General features: G+C 35.1%; 1 protein-coding gene across 1 annotated transcript in view; it reads left to right on the forward strand.

Moving 5' to 3' along the window:
• VWA3A (von Willebrand factor A domain containing 3A) overlaps positions 1–19,464 on the forward strand; it is a 28,834-nt gene extending 9,370 nt beyond the window's left edge. Inside the window, exons 12-33 of the mRNA XM_010194959.1 lie at positions 272–410; positions 498–601; positions 848–928; positions 1,907–2,001; positions 2,631–2,750; positions 3,622–3,696; positions 4,434–4,572; positions 5,576–5,774; positions 6,206–6,276; positions 7,325–7,483; positions 8,928–9,018; positions 10,101–10,217; positions 10,688–10,779; positions 10,931–11,080; positions 11,764–11,872; positions 12,664–12,808; positions 13,302–13,446; positions 14,505–14,656; positions 16,326–16,452; positions 16,989–17,086; positions 18,599–18,662; positions 19,387–19,464. Of these exons, the coding sequence (XP_010193261.1) occupies positions 272–410; positions 498–601; positions 848–928; positions 1,907–2,001; positions 2,631–2,750; positions 3,622–3,696; positions 4,434–4,572; positions 5,576–5,774; positions 6,206–6,276; positions 7,325–7,483; positions 8,928–9,018; positions 10,101–10,217; positions 10,688–10,779; positions 10,931–11,080; positions 11,764–11,872; positions 12,664–12,808; positions 13,302–13,446; positions 14,505–14,656; positions 16,326–16,452; positions 16,989–17,086; positions 18,599–18,662; positions 19,387–19,464 (2,550 nt within the window). The remainder of the gene's footprint in view (positions 1–271; positions 411–497; positions 602–847; positions 929–1,906; positions 2,002–2,630; positions 2,751–3,621; positions 3,697–4,433; positions 4,573–5,575; positions 5,775–6,205; positions 6,277–7,324; positions 7,484–8,927; positions 9,019–10,100; positions 10,218–10,687; positions 10,780–10,930; positions 11,081–11,763; positions 11,873–12,663; positions 12,809–13,301; positions 13,447–14,504; positions 14,657–16,325; positions 16,453–16,988; positions 17,087–18,598; positions 18,663–19,386) is intronic.
• The last annotated feature ends 1,267 nt before the right edge of the window (positions 19,465–20,731 follow it).

Below are 20,731 nucleotides of genomic sequence, written 5' to 3' on the forward strand. Positions count from 1 at the left end.
AGAAAAGTGATTGACTGTTTTCATGCCAGTATGTGTAGCCATCATGTTTTGATTTCCCTATGGGTTTTTGCATTGTGGCAAGCACAGTAGAATTAGTGGAACATAGTGCCTGAAAACCCATTTTTAGGAGAACCTATTTTCAAAGTATTTTGCTTGTCCCAGCACTTTCGTGAATGTAAGTAAAACTGATATTCTGTGCTGGATATTTTAGATTGAGGGTAAAAAAAAAATATGCTACAACTTGCAAGAGGTTTTTTTAAATCTGTTTTAGGTTTCCACAGAATTTGCAAATACAGCACCTTCCAGCTTCTTGCTAAAGCCTCCAAAACATGAAGGACCATTAGTTATTAAAGCACCATGTGCCCTGGCCAAAACATCAATAGACTGGTTAAAGACAAATGGATTGAAAGGTAGCACAGAGAAAAGTTTAACAGGTATGAAGCATGAATTAAAGTCAGAGCATGTGTTTTATTTAATTTCTTTGTTCCTTGCTATAGCAAAAAAGTTAAACCTTTATCAAGTTTTGGCTCCCAATGCTTTCTCTACTGTGGAAGAATTTGTACCTATTCTTAAAAAAACAGTATCATCAACTCTGCATGAGGTAAGTGATGAGGACATTTTCTTTTTCTTGGGTTTTGTTGTTTCTTTCTTTCTATTGCTATCTTTTTCTAATTAAAATCAGTACTTCGTACGTTAGTGAAATTCTACAGGCCTTAACTGAAATTTGAGTCGTAGATTGAAATCTGATAATTATGCTATTCTTAGGAATGATTGAGTAATTAATTCCATGTTAGTGTAGTTCATATAGGCTTCTGTAAACATGTAACTGGGTTATTTATCCTTCTAGAAAGCAATGATGCAGTTTGAGTGGTACGATGGAACTGTGAAAAATATCCACATTGACCTGCCAGTATTATACAACTATCAGGTGAGTTGTCTATAGGGATGTGGCTTTATCAGAGCTAGATTACCATCTAATTATTCCACATTAATTGTCCTGTTACATAAGTACTGCAGGGATTCATGTGCAGACAGCTGTCCATGTGAGTCTGCAGTGATCTGGTCAGACTTGGGACCCAGATACTTATGGTAGTGATGAAGGAGGCTAAGAGAGAGTCCATCAGTGCTGCTCATAAATACAGTAGTTTGCATTTTGCGATCTATGTGCAGGAATGTATTTATATTGTTTCACCCACACATGTACATTGAAAGGATACAACACAAAAGAGTACTCCTGCTTGCTTTGCTTGCTTGCTAACAGAACTGTCTCCTTTCATCTTGGTTTAACCACTTTAAAAAAAAAACAAAACAAATTATTTTGCTTTATCTCTTTGAAAGTCAAACAAGAATATCTAATTGTTGCTGGCTAGACCAAGAAGGACTCAAGGCATAGCAGGAACATTGTAGGAAGTAGTGTATGCAACAAAAATGCATACATATAATCGCAAAGATCATATTCTATAGAGTTTGAACAAATTGCTTTAATGTTTCCAAATGGATACTGTGTTAAAGAATGATGTGTTTGAAAATGTAGTGTTGATTTTGTGTATTTTTTCTTATTACGACCGCTGCCTAAAATTGCTATTGAAGAAATGTTAAGCTTGCAAAAACTGTATTTTTAACTGAATAGTGCTTGACCACTATTTTGGGATGTGCTAGCAAGGGGAAATGAGAGGAGGCTTTAGGCCTTTAGACCCTTTGTTGCTCTTTTATGATATTATGTTTTTCTCAGGGACTGTATTCTCTTACCTTTACTAAGAATGAATTACTGCTGTTAAAATGAATGAAAGTTATTAATTTTTTTCAGTATTATGCTGTCATGTTGCTTCTAGGTTAAGTATTTGACGATAAAATACTTACTTGAACTTTTTATTTTTAACGTAAATATTCTATATTTTATCCACAGAACCTGCTAGCTAAAATGGTGAGAATCTATAAGAAACAAATTGACTGGCTATCTGTTGCTAGCAGAAGAATATGGGGAAACGTTTGTGAAAGGAGGTATCATACTTTGATAGCCCTTTTTTTTTGTATTGGTGATAGTTCTTGTTTGTAAGCCTTTGCTTTGTATGTAAGTCAGCACCAAGTAATGCAGAGCAGAAAATGGTCAGACAGCAGTAGAGATAGCAGTTGCAGATATGATCAGTGTAAGCAATCCACTTTTGAAAACAGATATTGATACTCAGTTTTTTAATGCTCCAGTGAATTTACTGAATCCAATGATCATCAGTCAAAGCAAAACTGCAATTTCCCTGACACAGAATGAAACTCTGAAATTTGAGTTATTTAGCAAGTAAGCCATATGTTTCAGATGTATTTTGTATATTCAAGTACAGAGAGGAAGTGGACCTGTTTAGGGTTCAACAGCTATTATGGCACTACATGTACCAGTACTCTGATTATTGCATAACTTATGAAGGACTTTTCCAATATTGTTACTGTTTCTTTAAAAATATCACCTTATGTTTTCCAGATATTGTTTTTTAATATAGATTCGGTGTTTATACATTTAGATATATATCTAGAAGATACTTTCCCTGGTGACTTAGAGCACAATGAGGATAAGAATATGTAATTAAGCAAGATAATATATATATATACTTTTTACAAATAATGTATTTCTTATATAGGGTGGTTATACTTGTTGATATATCAGTGACAAACTGCATGTACATCATCCATATCCAACATTTTTTACGACTTTTACTTGAGGAACAAATGTCAAATAAGGATTACTTCAATATTATAGCGTAAGCAATCATTTAAGATTCTTTTATAATAATTATATTGCAATGAAAGAAATATACTGAGAGAGTGTAGTTGCTAATGGGCATACTTCAGGTTTTTTAAATTGTATTTAACATTTTATGATGAAGTAATTGCAAGAGTAGCACTGATTGATTATTTTTGATAGGTATATGGATCAGATGTACAGAGACCAGATAAGTAATTAAAAAATCACTGTTCTGGGTGAGCCTCACTGAAACTGTTCATATCATACCCACAACAAATTCTCTTCCTGCTATGTTGTTCATAATCAATTCACATCTCAGAAACTTTTACTGGAAGGGGATTCTGGAGGTGTCTCAGGTACCATAACTGAGAACACCCTTTAAATTTTACAGTAACTCCAATGCTTTTTTTAGTATGTAATAGTACTAAAATTTTGTACTTGACACTGGTAGTCAGAAACACATGTCACAGCTGCTGAACAACAGATGGGCAGATTTCTGAATGTTAGGTAAAAGCAAGAGACAGCAGCTCATGGAGTTACAAGCCTGATGGGAGAGCAGAACTGTTACCTCACAAGACAGATACAGGCAGCGTCTAAGGGTTGGGGTTGTTTTGTTGCAATACTTCCCCTGAGCTTTTACCAGCTCACTTAGTATCCTGTTCAGGAAAGAAGAGTGTAGTGTGGCCCACTACTTTGAAAATCTGACAACCCCTGAGTAATGGATAAATGTGAATAATTAAATTGTTTGACATACAAAGTAGTTAGCATCAGGCAATTTTACATCTGTAATACCCCAAGTCAGATTTTTCTTTTTTAGTTAATTTACTCTGTCTTTTTGTTTGTTCTAAATAGTCTGAAAATTAATTGCTGTTATCTTTCCATGAAAGATTTGGGAGTGATGTTGTGCCTTGGCAGCTGGAACTGGTTCCTTCCCAACCAGAAAACTTACAAAATGCTTGGAGGTAGGATCAAATAACTCTTCCATACATCTGAATTAAGTGATCGTAGATACCATGAAACAGAATAGAGAAACAGATTTAAACAGCATTGTGAACAATTAAGAAAATTGATGAATTTATCATGTAAGGAAAATACTTTGCCATGAACTGTTCTACACTGATTGTGATGGTTTGTTACAAAAACAGCATTATAAAGTTTAATATGTCCTAGTGACTTTGTATTTCATGCGTATACAGAATATATATATTTATATATGCACAGATATAGAAGTGTCTGTGTAAGAAATGCACAGGTTACATGAAGAATTGAAAACTGCTTCAAATTCAACTGGGCTGTGAAAGCTGAACTACGTTTTGTTTTGGCTTTTTTTTCCCCACATACACTGGAAACAAATCCCAGATTTCTGTTTGTGGAATTACACCCTCAGTGATTTCATTATACCTCTGTGGTTTCATTGTTATTCCTGTAAGTTCTTCTATATTTCATTTTTTCTGCATAAGAGAGAATTCTTTCATCGCTGTGCTCTGAATCTTATCTTAAAAAATAGGTTCCCATGGTGTCAATACAGAAACTAGAACAAATAATTTGGGTCATTATATAATCTGTTTTTGCTCTGTCGTTATAAGAAATTTTAAACTCCAGTGCAGTGTTATTTAAGATTCTGAGTTCTTTTTATTGCTTTAAGCAGAAACAAAACTTTTTGTGCTTCATTCTTTGAACTGTAAACACCTTCTTTTAGGTGGGTGTTGAACTTGCAGTGCAAAGGAAGTAGAAATTTCTTGAGTGCTCTCAAAAGAGCTGTGGAAGTAGACTTAAAAGACAGACACAAATCACAAGGACTTTACCTGTTGACTACTGGAATACCTGATCAGGAAACAGTAAGTATTATCATGGTTGCAACTCTTCTGTAAGTTTTTATCAGAATTAATCTCAACTTTTTTTGTGTGTCTGTGTGTGTTCTTTTGGCTACTCACCATACCTTCTTGGCAGAATACTGCTCCTTTACGTATCTAAGCCAGCATAACTGTCAGGATCTCATACTTCCATTTCTGCAATCGCTGTCTATGTGTTGGAGGTAGCAATTACTAATAATATGTGAATCATAAAAAAATCAAGAGGTGTTCTTAGGACTCCTTTCCCACTCCAGTTCTGGCTATCATTTCACTGCAGATTTCTGAGTTTGAACAAACCAACTCCGATTTTTCGTATGATATAATTATCCTGTAACTCATGGGAACAAAGCCACAAATAATTTTATGGTGGAACTCCGTAGTACACTATTTAAAGACAGTGCCTAATTTTAATGAGAGTAACCCATTGCTTGGGTATATATTTGTAGTGCATGTGCTCTGTGGCTGCTAAGCCACTCGCACAGCCTGGAGTTTCTGAACATACGATAATCCAACTGGAATAACCATGAGTGTACAGCAGGATGTTGCTTGCTTTTCTTACCAAACTTCTGGAAATTCTGTGCAAACCTAAGAAATTATTAAAAGTCCATGTAGATAACAAGAAAATGAAGGATTTGTACAAAAAGACAAATGAATAGTTCTATCCCTACTTTGCTTCAGTGCATGGCTACCTTGCAGTCCATAACCTGAATCTTTGATTCCCGTAGCTATCCCATCTCACTTCTTGGTTGCAGCAATGCTGTTGCCATTGTCAGTAGTAATGACATCAGTTTTTGTGTATATGCATGATTTGAGGAGGCATTCAGCTACTCAGGGTGTGTTCCTGTACTAAATTGCTCAGGTTGGGAGTGTTTAGCAGTTTAGCAGTTCAAGATCCAGTGGCGTAGATGGAAGCTTGTCTGAAGTAGAAGGTCACTACTAATTTTTTTTTGGTTTTTTTTTTCCTTTTTTTTTATCTTCTGTCTTGCAGTGCACAATCAGTGCTTATTTGGCTGAGGTTTGCAGAGGTTTTGATTTGCATCTTCATGTCTGTTTGTTCAGTGTAATGGAGGACATATACTCCAATGGGATTATGCCAGCCCGCTATGCTAACCCAACTGAAACTGCCATTGCTTTTAAAGAAATAGTACAGGCAGCCAATGGGAGATTTCATTGGTTTGGAGAAGCAGGTACGTGAAAAGGAAAGTCAGCACATACTACTTTTTCATTAATTAAGTAATATTTATTAATTTTTTTCCTCCAATCAAGTAGTTTACTTTTTTAGGATATGCTAATGCTGTACTAGCACTGATATATAAACAGAAGTCCTAGTTTGATTGAGGGTTTAATTTGTATTGCAGAATATTATAATGCAGCCTTAATGGAGGAAATTTTTTTTTTCCTGCTTGAATTCATTATTTTCTGCTAGATATTTTAAAGGTGCACATTTAAAATGTAATTACTAATGTGGTAGGTCCAGACTGCCTGGCTTACAGGAGACAAAGGCTTTTTGAGTCTTAATTGGCATTTGGCAAGCTCTACAAATCGTTATGCGCTTAGAAAAGGATATGTTTTGTACACTCAAAAAACCCACACTAATTAGCATATATTTGATCATCAGGTATTTTTGAAAGTGATGATATCACTATTATTGTGTCTGAAATGGAAAAAGCAAACAACTACTCCCAAAAGGTATGAATTATATGTATCTTTTAAAGTTACATTTTTCTTCAGGAAAAAAAAAAATCAACAGCATTTGTTCAGCTGACAGTGCAGAGGATTGGACAAAATTAAAAACTCTGTAAGGTGGGCAGGAATGCTCTAGAGCGTGAGAATAGTCACTGTAGAGTAAATATGGACTAAAGAGCTGTTGTACAATAGCGCTGCAGTGATTGATGTTGGAGTGGCCATGATTCTTATCAAATACAAGGAGTCTGCAGTTGAAGTGATTCTCCTTTTTATTGCCATCCTATGATGAATTCTTTTCAAGTAGAATTAACTTCTCATTAGAATTACATATAAATAAAAAGAAATCTATTGAAGAGTTATCTATCTGTTATAAAATACATGTAATACTATGTTCCTATAAGTCATAGGGAGGGAGGGGTTGTCTTTGGCACAATGTGTGTTTAATTCTAAAACAATTGTTTTCTGAAGTGTACTGAGGGTATAGAACTAGACCGTATCTCTCCATATTACATGCACATGACTTCTTCCAAAGATATATAACAAAGTGACTGAGACGCTATAGCCAGCCTGGCAGTATGGTTGTTGCTTCTTACAATTGTGTGATTGTAATTACATAGCCAGTGTGAAGAAGAAGAAGAAGAAGCCTGAGCACCTTGTTGCATGCAAGTCTGAGTCACAAAAGTAATTTTAAAATGAAGAGTTGGTTGGTTATTCAATGGGATCTTAAAATATTTTGTTATCATTTAATAGGTGCATATACTTGGTTCATCTTCTTCCAGTTTGTTCTGGTCTTTGTACACATATTGTTGCCCTTTCTTTTCGAACTGTTGCTTACAGGAGGAAGGATTTCTCTCTTATGTGTTTGAGCAAGCACAGCACGAAGGGGTTCCTATTCAGTCAGAGGTGTTAAGCGTTACCAGATTAGTAAATTTGGTATGAATATTATTTATTAATAAAGTAATAAATACAGAATGCCTGTCTTTGAAATGTCATTTACTTAAATTTCAAATATATTATATGAATTACTAAATAATGTGAATTTCTATTTTAGTGTGCATTCCTAGTGGATTCCTTAAAGAAACGTTCAGTAAATCAGTCTCTTAATCCACTTGTAGCAGAAAGAGACTCAAATGTGCTTATGAAGAAAGAGAAAAGAAGGCCACAGAAGTTGCCATCTCCCAGACACACGGCTCTGAGCCTGGCTAGAATGGTTTGAAATGTTTCCATTTTTAAGATGTTTTGTCTTTTAATTAGGGATCCTATCCACCTATCAGAGGCTGCTCTTTATAAGTGCTTAGGCTGAAGATTCCAAGGATGTAAAACAGCACTGTGGTATTATTTTTAATTTACATTTAAATTTGCATTCAGAATGCTACATAAACAAAAATGACATCTTATTAACTCCTGCTAAGTAATTATAACAGAACCACATTGTAGTGTCTAAAATTGTCTAAATAATCCCTCGTCTGACTTAAAAAAATTAGTGTTTAATGAAAGCAAAGGCAAAGCAGAAGTGTGCTTTGCTCAGTTACGTCTATTTTACAAGTCCTTCTAGCAAGTACTGAATTTTATGGTATCCTACTCATTTACAGAGATGAGAGCAGCAGCTGAATAGCATGTCTTCAGCCACACAGAGAGCCAGCATAAAACAATCAGAATTCAGGATTTGTTTCCTGCCCACTGTGCTTGTTACTGTGGAGTTAACCTACTAGGCCCTTTGGGATTTTGCTAATGTTTGCCTTTTTCAGTTTGACTGTGTATGTATCTGTTTGAGTGGGTGTGCAAATCTGTAATATACATAAATGGCCAGTGCCAGTGCTTACCACTTTGATGTATGAATGACTAGACACAGAACTGCCTATGGCAAAGGATGTACTTAACTTCTGACCTGAAATTTTCTCATTTGAAAAGAGAATGGCACTCTTAAGTGTAGCTGTGTTCTTGTTGCAAAGACCTTTGGAGGTAAGCTCAAACAGGTCTTCCATGCTATTTTATCAAAACTAGTATATTCTCAAAACCTCTTCACAAATGCAGGAAAAATCACTCAGAGATACGACTACACAGCATAGTTTTACAGGGATTAGACTTGTAGAAAACTGATACAGGTTTGTTTGTAGATACTTGGTGATATTTGCAGGAGAGCTGTATATTAAATTAAATATCAGTTTGTTGAATGTTCTGTGCCACAGCAAAAGTTTGATCCTGCAACAGCGTTAAACTTAAGTGTTTAGCAGAGTGTTCAGCCTCTACAGCAACCCTCTGCACCATACTTAAATGAAAAGTTATTGTTGTCAGCACTAGGTTTCCAATATTCAGTAAAACTGAGGAAAATGCTATATACTGTATTCTATAAAACAGTGCCATACCATAGCAGACTGCTCCTTCAAGCGGCAAAAATGGTCCAGACTTGTCTGCCTGTAGATGTTAGTCTTTAGTTTTATGGCAGCAAGATAATTAAAACAAAGCAATTAGAGGTACTTAACCTAGCAAGAAACAGCAAATTAACAAGTTGTCATGGCAATCTGCTGACTTGTCAGAAGAGCCAGAGTAAATCAGGAATTAAAGAATAATGAAGGATAGTTTCAGTTTTGAATAATGCAGTTACAATCCAATTGAAATATCTTTAATTTTTTTTTAATTATATGTGCTTATAGTATATTAAAGAGAACCATGATGCAGAGAGAAATGCTTCCGTAAGAGTAATGACATGGCGTCCTACTAGTGCCAAAGCAGAAATTCCATCAGGTCTGTATGGATTAGGGGCTTTTTGTCATTAGTGTCTTTGGGTTTTGCTTAAAAGACAGTATTAAATTAGAAATTTAATTAAAGCTTTTAAAAACACTTGCAATTCTAATCTTTAATAAGACTGATAGGAAACATTGCAATTGTTTCGAAGTTACTTCGGTGCGAGTTTTAGCTGTAATGTGTCTAGCTTTCTTTTTGGTTGTAAGAGGAAGGAACACTGCACAGCTCTATAATTATTTCCAGGTCATATGGTTGAATACTCATCCTATATCAGGAAATGTCAAATGTATGTGGTGGCAAGTAGAGCCCCACTTTATCCCATACTTGAAGCCGTAATTAGAACCTAGCTTCTCTGGGCTTTCAATTAATATTCTGTTTTTTTCCAAAGGTTCAACAATTCAGAGATTTATTATGTTATTAGTTCAATGTATACATTTCTGCTAATACTGTTAGATACCATTGTAATTAGTGTGCTGTTCCACTTGATTTATTTATGATCTAGTAATGAAGGAAAACTACAATACAGATGTCTGGTTATCTGAAGTGCTGACTCTTGCAACTGCTCCTTGTATATGAAACAGCTCTTAAATTTATTCCAGTCACTCTTAACATCCAAATAATTTCTCTTTCATTTTTGTAATTTTCCAGTGTTTTTCCTTTGCATCTTTGTTAACCTCTGCATTTTTTTACATTAAATTTGAGTCTAGAAATCTACTGATTTGTTGATATGTAGCAATGTTTACAAATCGGGATTCATAGTTGCATATGAGGTGCCTTGTACATTGTTAATTGGCTTTTCCAACAAATACTATGCTTATTCTAACCCCCCAATCTTTTCAAATTTTGCCTTGTGACATTCTTCCTGATTATAATGTATAAATTTGTAGAGGTTTTGGTTCTGTTTCTATGAAAGTATCATAAGTAGTTCTATAATATGGATTTTTCTTAACCAGTATCTAAGAAAATATAGTATTTGTAATTCTGGCAATAGGAAACTCTGAACTGGAGAACAGAGTTGCATCTAAAAGTTTTATCTAGCTGAAGTAAGTCAATGTCTTTTTTTTAATTATTATCATTTGTAGCACAAATGATTAAAAAATGGCCTCAGACTGAGAATAAGAGAAAGCATAAACTGAGGAAGCAGCCAGAGTTTTCCGTGTCAGTATTTTATACTGATAAAGGAAGAAATGTGGATATGTGTTATCAGGATGCAATGCGTGAAGCTTTTTTATTATCAGTGTTTTGTAATAAAAACCGTTAGGATGTTAAAGTCAGTGTGATTTAAATTGTGAGGGGAAGTGATGTTTCACTTTTTAAACAGTGGTGGGGTGTTTTGGATTGATGTTTGGTTTTTTTTGGGGAGTGTTCTCAGGAAAATTGCTGCCAATATGGTTTAGATGACTATCAGATATTTGGTTTGGAATTTTTTTGAAGGTGAGAATTTTAAGAAATAAGTTATTTTTTAAAGTACTTTGATATATAGAAGCTTTGCATTTTTTTCTGATGTGGAATTGTACATGAAACACTAGTCTGTGGGGTTTGGGGTGGGGTTTTTTATTTTTTGTTTTGTGGGTTTTTTTTAATCAACAGTCATATGTGATTCAAAAAGCCTATGATTTAAGCCTAGGGCTCCCAATATTTCTTTGTTCGTTTTCTTTACTAGGTACAGTATACCAAAAGTATTCAAAGCTAATGTGCATAAGAAAGTCTGTTCCTTCTGTTGCATTGCCAAAAACGGAGGAAATCTGTTCAAGCAAAGAGGTATTTTGCTCCTTACTAATAATTTGCCATTTTAGAATTACCCATATGAATTAATTTGAACATGTTAATTGTGATTCTGTACAATGTGTTATCACTTACAATGTTATAATATTTACTAACAACCAATTTCTCCATTTGTTTGTCTTACAAGTGGCTGACCAAGTACAGTATTAAAAAGCTTAAACTGGAATTGCCCAGATTGTTTGGTCCAGGATGTACTCACCAAAAGAAAACTGTGGAGTCTCTGCACAAGAAAGTATCAGCAAAATACTGTACTATCTTCCCTAGTGTAGAAATCAGTGTAAGCTTTTGCAGATGTCATATACCTACATCGCTGAAAGGCTTTGTATTTGTTTAAGAAAATGCACATTGATCTATGTTTGTGGCTTGGGAGTGTGATGTTCCCTCCACTATTCTCTGTTCTTCTTTCTAAATCACCCTTCTATTAGAAAGCTAGAGAAGCTCTTTTATTCACCACAAAAAAATGTTTAGTATGATTGAAGTGCAAACTGAATGGGATTTTTTTGAACATACAGCATCTCTGCTCATACAGCGTGAAAAGTAAGTTTAAAATCTTAAGTAAAACTTTTAAAAATCACGTAGGAGTCAAAACTGGGCATATGTTGAATCTTGATTGGTTTGGTTTGTTTAATAACTGGAAAGAAGCATAGAAAGTTAAGTCCAAGATATATAGCTCTATTGCATCCTAAAAATGTCAGAAATAATGCAACAGATGCATCTTTCCCATCAGATTATATAATCATGTTGCCCAGCACAACTGGCTGAGATGAGAACTAGCCTTTCCTAATTTGGGTTAATCAATTACTTAGTAGCAACAGAGTCACAAAAATTTTCTTACGGTATTTCATAGGAGTCAAGACAAAAAACTGTTCTCCCTGCTTTCTAATGCAGACATTGTGTATATAAGAGCTGAGCTCAAATCTCCTACAGTAGGATGCTCTTGTACAAACTGAATTTTTCCAGGGCGTTGTGAAACATCTGCAGTTTCAATCTAAAGAACTGGAAATCTACATTGAACAACTGGAGAAAGTGTTGCAGCGATATATACAAAGGATACAGTGGCTTCTGTCAGGTATTGGTGTGCATCTGTTTTTCTATAAAGCACAATTTAAACATACATAAAATTTTCTCGTCTACTGTTTCTAATAGAATATATCTGAACATAAATCTCAATAAATTATATGAATAACAATATAAATGATAAAGAATAAAATTATTAATAAAGTATGTACATTTTGCATTTCATTGAAATTTTTAGAAGTATTTTTATTACAGTTAAATAAGAAAATACAAGAGAATTCAGCATCTGCGTAGCTGATAAATCTAGCTTGCTTTGGAATAATTAGGGCTGTGATGTAAGTTTCTCTTTTTTGTATGTTGTGTTCATGAACACAAGGTTCCTGGTGTCAGAAGCTTTTTATCGAAAAGAATATATACAATAACATATACAAGCAAAATCAGCTTTTCTCTTTCTTTTGCTAAGAATGTACCCTATATAGAAGTTTGGCATCACTACTAGGGAAAAGTATTCTGATCCCTCTGTTGTTCTTAAAGGTGTCTGTTGGGAAACAGTTTAATTTTTTGCTGGATTATATAGTCGGAGCTACAAATTGTTTAATTACAAGTTTCTACAATTGGCTAGTAATTCATTCTTGATAGTGCTAGTTTTTAAATGGCAGAAGACTTTTCTGTTATTAACTTTTAATCTATCTAGTTTCCACACAGATTAGAATTTTTTATGTAGAAATGTGCCCAGAATAACCCCTAAAAACTGAAGATTTTACTGTATGCTCAATAAAATCCTGTGTTAAATAAAATAAGCCTATGTAATGACACTTAATTAGTTTTAATATTCTGGCCTAGGAAGCCGAAGATTATTTGGTACCATTTTAGAAGCAAATGTCTGTGTTATAATTGATACATCTGGTTCCATGGACCCGTATTTGCCACGTATCACAAAAGAACTTACCTCCCTTATCTGGGAACAGCTGAGAAAAAATGAAGTCAGGTATGATGAACTACTGATAAGACTGACATCTGCACAACTTATTATTATGTAAAAAAATTACTTAATAGTTACGAATTATACAGTACTGAAGCACAAACACAAGTAATTAATACGTGATAGTGCATAATATGTATATGACATGAACTGCTTTTTCTGTTCTTCTTTTTAACTGAAGTTTAATTTTCAGCTCTAAGATTTGAGCCTCACTTGCCATAGGCTGATGCTGTTTATTCTTTGGAGCTCAGCATTCCCATGGATTTTCTGTTCATGCAAAGCAAGATATGCTTTCTGGCTCTCCCAAAGCTGAAGACTTTATTATGAGGCTCTTGGTTTTGAGGTGGTTTTTTTTGGTTGAGTTTTGGGGTTTTTTTTCATTTGGCTTGGTTCTGGTTTTGGTTATTGTTTTGTTTTTAATGTATTTCAAAACTTGCTTGTCTGAAGTGACTGATAGTATAGGTTACAGTTAAATGTTATGGACCATCTTTCTCCTTAGGTTTAACCTGCTGAGATTTGCAGAAAATACAGAGAGTTGGAAGGAATGTCTTGTAGAGGCAACTGATAAAACATGTCATGATGCTGTGCAGTGGATATCCAAATTCCACGCTCATGGTAATACATGCATCCTTATGGCTTTACAGGTTAGTAAATTGTGTACCACATTTTGGAGCAGACATCAAGTCTTGTGGTGATAAAACACTTTGATCTGACTGATAATATTTTATTAAAATTATTTGGTGAAAACTAGTACATTTTTACATGCAAAACACTGAACAGTTCTGGAATCAAGCCACTGTTTCTGTCCCTGGGGCTCATAGCTACTAGAATTTGTTGCTCATACTCAGTTTAAGAAAAATGTGAAATATCAATAGTTGCGTTAATATTTGTGTTCAAAGAATACTGAAGAGAAAATAGACAGCTGTTCAAAGTGATGCTTATGTACAACTGCAACTGTAATATATTTTTTCTGAGCCAAACAGGGATTTTAAAGGAGCAGTGTTTGCTGGAATCACATAGGTATTGAGTGCAATTCTTGAGCTTTAGTAACAGGTGAAGAAACTTTTATGCTATAAAAATTCTTAGTGTAGAAATTAACTAGTAGTAATCATCTAAAACAGAGACTGAAAGGACTTGCAATTTCATGACATTTAAAATTTGAATCAAAAAAGAAATATTGATTAAATGAATGACTCTTGTTCTAGATACCCTTGCAGAATCTTCTTAAATATTCTGGTATTCATGGTGAATCAAGTCCAGTAGAACTTAGGCATGTCTATATTATAAAAATATCCATTGAGTCCATTACTGTAGCACATTTTCATAATATAAAGAGGCCAAGTCCTATTGAGTCTGATTTTCAGCTATTAAGCTTCTTTAACTCCCACAAAATGTGATGTAAAAATCTTCTGTCTGCAGTTCTAAAAAAACAGTTAATTTGCTAATTTCAATTATTCAGTTTTTTTGTGATGCCCTGCTTATGAATATATTGCCTTATGCTACAAATTACCTACTTGATTATTTTTCAGATTTATATCCTTGATCTCTTTTATACTGCGTGAAAATGAAAAGATAATACTAATTTGTTTAACCTTGTGGTAAATATAAAGCTATCTTAAATAATTGGAATAGTGTTTTCATTCTTAAGTATAACTTTTCTTATAAATGTGCTAATTATTTAAGCTTATTTTCTGCTTTTCAGAAGGCTCTCAGTTTCCAAGGTATACAGGCGGTGTATTTATTGACTGATGGAAAACCAGACACCAGTTGCAGTCTGATTTTGAATGAAATTGAAAGTTTGAGAAAAAAACAAGATACTAAAATCCACACCATTTCCTTTAGCTGTACAGACAGGTATATGATACTTTGCAGGAGCAGAAAAAGAACCCAAAATTTAAAATTACTAGTTTGTTTATTGTTAAAAGGCTATGTTACAAAATGTGCCACATGCTCAGTTCACTGAACACCAGGATTAAGGCTGTTCTGGTGCAGGTAATTGCCACATGGCCTACATCTCCCACACCTTTTGTCCTTGAGAGAGTTGCCCTCGTGCACACTGAGAAGTGATACACATCGCTAGTCTGCAGCACTGAGACCATTCCTGTCGTTCTGTCACTAGTCTGTCATGTACAGACCCCTATAGAGGCATACAAAGGTAATACACTGACCTGGGCTGGAACAGGTTGCCTGGCGGAGTTGTGGATGCCCCCTCCCTGGAAGTGTTCAAGGCCAGGTTGGATGGGGCCTTGAGCAGCCTGGTCTGGTAGAAGGTGTCCCTGCCCGTGGCAGGGGGTTGAACTTCAAGGTCCCTTCCAACACAAACATTCTGTGATTCTATGATCTGTGGACTGGACTTTCTAGATTAGCTTCCTACTAAAGAAGTATAGCTTCCACTCTACAGAGCTACTGTGAGAGCCAAACCAACGCATGGCAGACAAATGTGGGGGTATTTTCTTAAAACTCCATTACTGCTCCGAGTCAAACTTCCCAGATCCTGTACTGCTGCCTTAAAGCTAAATCCCTCAAAAGGTGACAGTTAGTTTGGATGTAATTTTTCAAGCCATTGAGGGGAGAAGTAGTGGACTTCTTGATACATAATCTGTGGTCTTTCTGATTTTGAAAGTGAGGTTTGACAGGAAGAGAGTGTTATAAGTGTTTATGTATCTTCCGTTCTGGTAAAAACTTTGAATTATTGGTCCTAAGTTGAAAAGGCCAACTTTAAGTGTTTCTGAGAAGTTTTTTAATTGTGAATATTTTGAGTTAACTTATTTGCATATAATTTGCTTAACTGGTCAGTAGCCCATAACTGTCTGTTAAGGAAATCTGCTAATAAGAGAGAAAGACATAATTCTTACTACGAGTTCCTCTGAAAATTTTCTGCTTCCTTTCAAAGGAACCTCCTAGTGGAGATTTTAGTGTCCAGAATGGAATCAGTTCTTGTAGCTTACTTGAAATTAATGGATGTATGACTGTTTTTGACTTTGCAATGCTAGTGCTTGAGAGATAGAACTGTAAAATTGTGTATAAATGGCAGTAAAAGTGTGTGATCTAGTATACTTGCAATAAGAATAAAATCACAACTGTACCCAGTCATCCTAATGGTTCTTGCTGGGCGATGGCAAGTAATAGAGGCTTAGGCAAGAGAAGAAAATATGAGGCATGCACAAAATGTTCTTTCCTTTTATGGAGTCTTCCAGCTCTTGGTTTTCTTCCACTGTAAAATAATACTACCTTATACCTGGCAGTCTGGCTTCTGGATTTCTTGGTTTAGTGTCTTTTTTTGATTCTGTTGCTACACTGAACCTCTTGTCCAAAAATAGCCTGCCTTTGGAGGTTATGACAGCTAAGCAGTATATGTTCTTCATTAGCAATTGACAACTAGAAATTACACAGAAAATAATCATGTCCTTCAAACTATTTGATTTGATGTAGTATTTTTGGAGTATTTATTAGAAATTATTATTCTATTGTTGTTTTCAGAGAAATAATTTTCATAAGTAACTTACTACTTTGTTGTTAACAGAAGAGCTAATGAATTTCTGAAGAAGCTTGCTTCCCAGACTGAAGGACGATACCATTGCAGTTCTGGAGATGTGGATGGACAATTAGCAGCACACAGAATGTTGGCAGACAGGCTTGATGATGAAGATGTATGTTGAATAGACTGGAATTGTTAGGTTGGGTTTGGTTTTGCTTCAACTTAGTTATTAATTAGTAGTCAAACTGCATTTAAAAAAGAAGAATAATAAGAAAAATAAATACGAGACTGCTAAGATGTCTCCTTTTGGTTTCAGTGGGAGGTATCCTCATATCTGACTTTGCCTCTCTGCTAGGTGTCTTGGTCAGGTGACCAAGCTAAAAAACTCTTGTATCTGGACACTGTGGTCTTTAAGCTAACTTTAGCTTTTAATGTGCCTTCTTATCCTTACCATCTTGTATTTCATTTATGTAATTGTAAAATCTTTATACAGTGTTTAGCATATTAATGCTCCAGCAGGAGACCTCAGGGATTGCCACAGCAGAAAAGTATGTTAGTGAACAGAACCATACACAATCCAGAGACCAAGACCTTCTCTGCAAGTAGACAGGAGTAGGGAGATTTAAAGCTTAGGCTCAGTTAATTAAGGTGGTATAAATTGAAAATAACAAATAGGTGGAGGTTAAAATATTTTAATTCTGTTTTCAGGATCCAGTTTTCCCTTACTTTGAAGGAGATGATTTAAAGAAGCTTACTCAAGAAGTAGCAAAAGCTAGAAGTTTTTTAAAGCAGGCAAAATCTTTGTGGTGGGTATTGATCAAGAATCTTTCAATAATTACTTTTTTATTTCCTGAAAAGTAGACAAGCTGACTTTCAGTATCTGCTACTTAAACAAGAATTGCTCTTTCTTTCCTTGTACTGTTGATTTTAATGGTTTTTGAGGCTTGCAAAATTACTTATCTAAGGATATAGTTTTAAGGTCCTATGCAATTAGCTACCATCATAGTAAAGGATCTGAGCAGTTTCTAACAATGTGTTAAACTTCAGGGCTGTCATTTTCTCTCAGTTGTTGTCCCTCTGTTTCTCATGTCAAAAAGAAATTACATTAGTTATTCCTCTCTGTGCTGAGTTCTATCATCTGCCAAATCAATGTATTTCTCTTCATATATATTATTGAAAATTGACTCTTGTTAATGTGATGCAGTGTTCTTTTTAGTACATGTTACTCTATGACTCTTGTTGAGTCTGACTTCTTATTCAGAAATACAGATTACTTTTATTTTCCAAAATGTGTGTGGGCTCTCTCTATCCTACCTCATCCTGACTTCTCTAACTGCATCATCCATTTTATGCCTGTTAGAATTATGTTCTCTGCGTGGAATAATGTGAGATCTTCTGTTCTCAAGCAATCCCTTCTCAACCCATTTACTTCTCAAGTTATCATCAGTCTCTTTCTCTTTGCCTCTAAAGGCTTGTATAGTTTCTGCTAACCTTTTTCTGGGAAGATTCTCTATGCCTTCCTCTTCACTCTTCTTACATTTCCTGATTTACCAAAGGATCTGACAAAATAATTCTCCTCTCAAAGATCATCTCTCTCAATCTCAGTCTTTTTCTGCTTTCCTAAGTAATTTGACTCTTAATTTTTTTCCTTTCTCTACCAAGTCTTGGGACCACCAGAATTTGTTCTTTGTCTTCCCCTTTTTCTTCCCTCTTCTTTACTATAATTTTCAGCTTCCTTTACTCTTCCTAGAATAAGAATGTTCTGCCAACATTCTTCAGGTTTGTCTCCCTTTCTTTTCCTCATCTTCTCTTCATCATCCTTCCTCAACATGAAGTTTTTTTCCCTTTTTTCTGTTAACATTATACAACAGATAACAATACAATGTGATGCCATGCAGAGATACTCCAGCAGACTCCAAACAAGCTAAGTCAGTTTCTGGAAACAGCGTAGTCCTGTTGGCACTGCACGCCATCTGTATCTCATTAGACTGAATTGGCTTAGGTGGCACACCATTCCCTGCTGCTTCTGGTATCATTCAGAGCTGGCTTTGATACCTGCCTAGAACCAGAGTGAAGGACAGCTAAATTTTATTGATCCTTATGTTTCTTCATTGATGCACTTCCTAACTGCCATTCAGAACCAGAAAGTGCTATTTCAATAGTAATAGCAGGCAAAAGTACTTGCAAACAGCTTCAAAATTCATTATATACCTCCTTTTCTGTCACACAAGGACATGGCTAAACAGAGATACAAAGTTACTGTATGCCTCTGTGACAAGCTGCTATAATTCTTTAGATTCTTTTTTTCTTTCAAACAGGTTATTACTACAAAAATGGAATACAAACCAAAAGGACAATTCTGGCTTTAAAAAAAGTGCTCAGGTAAATAGTCACCACAAGTAGATAATAGTTTATATATAGTTCATGTATTTCAGTAGAAAAATAATATTTCATAAGCCTAATGTAAAATATGTTAATTTCCGGCGATGGCTTTTTCCAAAGTTGAAAATATTTGTAATTATTTTAGTTCTTAACTGAACTAGTCTGCATTATAACCTAATATACACAAAGAACAGTTCAAAGAGTCTAGGGAGAAAGGAGCAAGGCAGATGTGTATTTGTAGTTATTAATGATTTAGCTCTTTCTAAGAGTAAACAGCTAAGCACATTAGAGGGTTAGGACCACATGTAATGACTATAATAGCAATTGCTACATGAGGTGCATGATTTATCAGTTAAATTAACAAGGCTGACTGAAAAAAGACCCCACTAGCAGTAAAGACAGCCTCGGCAAACACTGGACTATTGTTACGAAGTTGTGGGAGAAGCAGGTGAACAAACTAAACCTCTCACAAAGGCAACGTGCTGCTTTTAAATTGGCAAAGTAAAAATTACAGGAAAAGAAGTTGCTGGGTGAAAGTACTTTATCAGGGTTAAACAAGACAGAAGCATTTGTCACAGAGCTGTCTGAGGAAAAATTTGGCCATGCAGACGACTACAGAGAGTTGCACTAGAGAACTTTGGCCTGCCAAGATATTCATAAAGGAATTGGGTAAGGCAGATATACAGTGAGGCTAGTTTTTAAATACTTATTTCTATAATTACAGTTTGTGTTTTGGTTTACAAATAATGCCCAGTCATTCAAAGAGAAGAAAACCAAAAATCCAGTCAGACCTGATGGTTAAGAATGCTTGCTTCACGGAGAATGAAACCTGGAGTCTGGTCAAGTATGTGCAGTGATCAGCATACAAGGGCTGATCACTAAAGAGAGATGTCTGTAGAGAAAACAGATATGTAACTATCTTCTAGTAGCAATAAAGTTGTTAGAGGCATGTAGATGTAGAGGCTAGTGTTCCACAACCATCTCTGACTTTCAGCCTTCCCAAGGTAGACTGTATTGCTTGTAAAGGGCATGGGAAAACATATCTGTTAATGTGCTTCATAAAGTACATAGCATTGTAGCATGACTAAACAGGTAAGTAAGGAAAATTGAAAGTTATTCAAGTTCATCAAGTTAATTGTCCCTGCCCATGGCAGGGGGGGTGGTACTAGGTGATCTTTAAGGTCTCTTCCAACCCAAACCATTCTGTGATTCTTTGTTTAATTTATACTGTTTTTCCATGACCATTTTGTCAAGCGTGATGGTGTGCCTATGCAGTTTCTGTGTTTTGAATTGTATTTTAAAAACTATACATGTGCTTTGCTTGTAGGATTAAATTTTAGAGGAAGAAAAGATGTTGAAGAGGTTTGGAGTGGTACCACTAGACTGCTTCTTTTCAGAGTATGCTTAAAGCTTCAAGCAGAAATAGGGAAGATGTATTCTTTGTTGTCTCTGAATTTCTGCCAAGAGAAGAAATTACAAATAAGTGCTGCCGACTTATTCCACTTGTAGACTTTGCAGGACTCAAAGTACATCAAGCCCTGAACTCTCCAAAGTTTAAACATAAGTAGAGGATGTTTTTCAATGTAGTTAATACAAATGTTTAAAGTGTAATGTATTTCTAATATAATTAGTAGATGTACAGGGTCACAGATTTTGTTTCTCTTCTATTCTACTGTATTACACTAATAATTGCTTCAGTCAGGTGGTAGTATGTCCAAGATGTCTTTTTTGATAGCTGGTTTGAGACTCCACTGGTACTCATTATCCCAAACAGATGGGACAGATGATTGTGATACTTGAGAGTTCTTTACACGAGTTTTGCATAGGAGGTCAAAGAAATAACCTTAGTACAGAAAACAAAGCTTGGAATTATTTTTTTTTTTTACCAAAAGAAGTTTACTAATAATTCTTTTGACTCTGCTTTTTACATTGGCAGTGGAGAAGGATTTAGAGTTGATGATTCAGAAATCATCAGACTTGCAAACAAGTAATACGTTACTGCTGATAACGCCTGGTTATGTTTGTATAACCAGACACTGCCAGTCTTCTAAGCAATTCTGTTAAGTTCT

This window comes from Mesitornis unicolor, unplaced genomic scaffold (genome assembly GCF_000695765.1).
Source record: "Mesitornis unicolor isolate BGI_N332 unplaced genomic scaffold, ASM69576v1 scaffold36051, whole genome shotgun sequence".
Taxonomy (NCBI): domain Eukaryota; kingdom Metazoa; phylum Chordata; class Aves; order Mesitornithiformes; family Mesitornithidae; genus Mesitornis; species Mesitornis unicolor.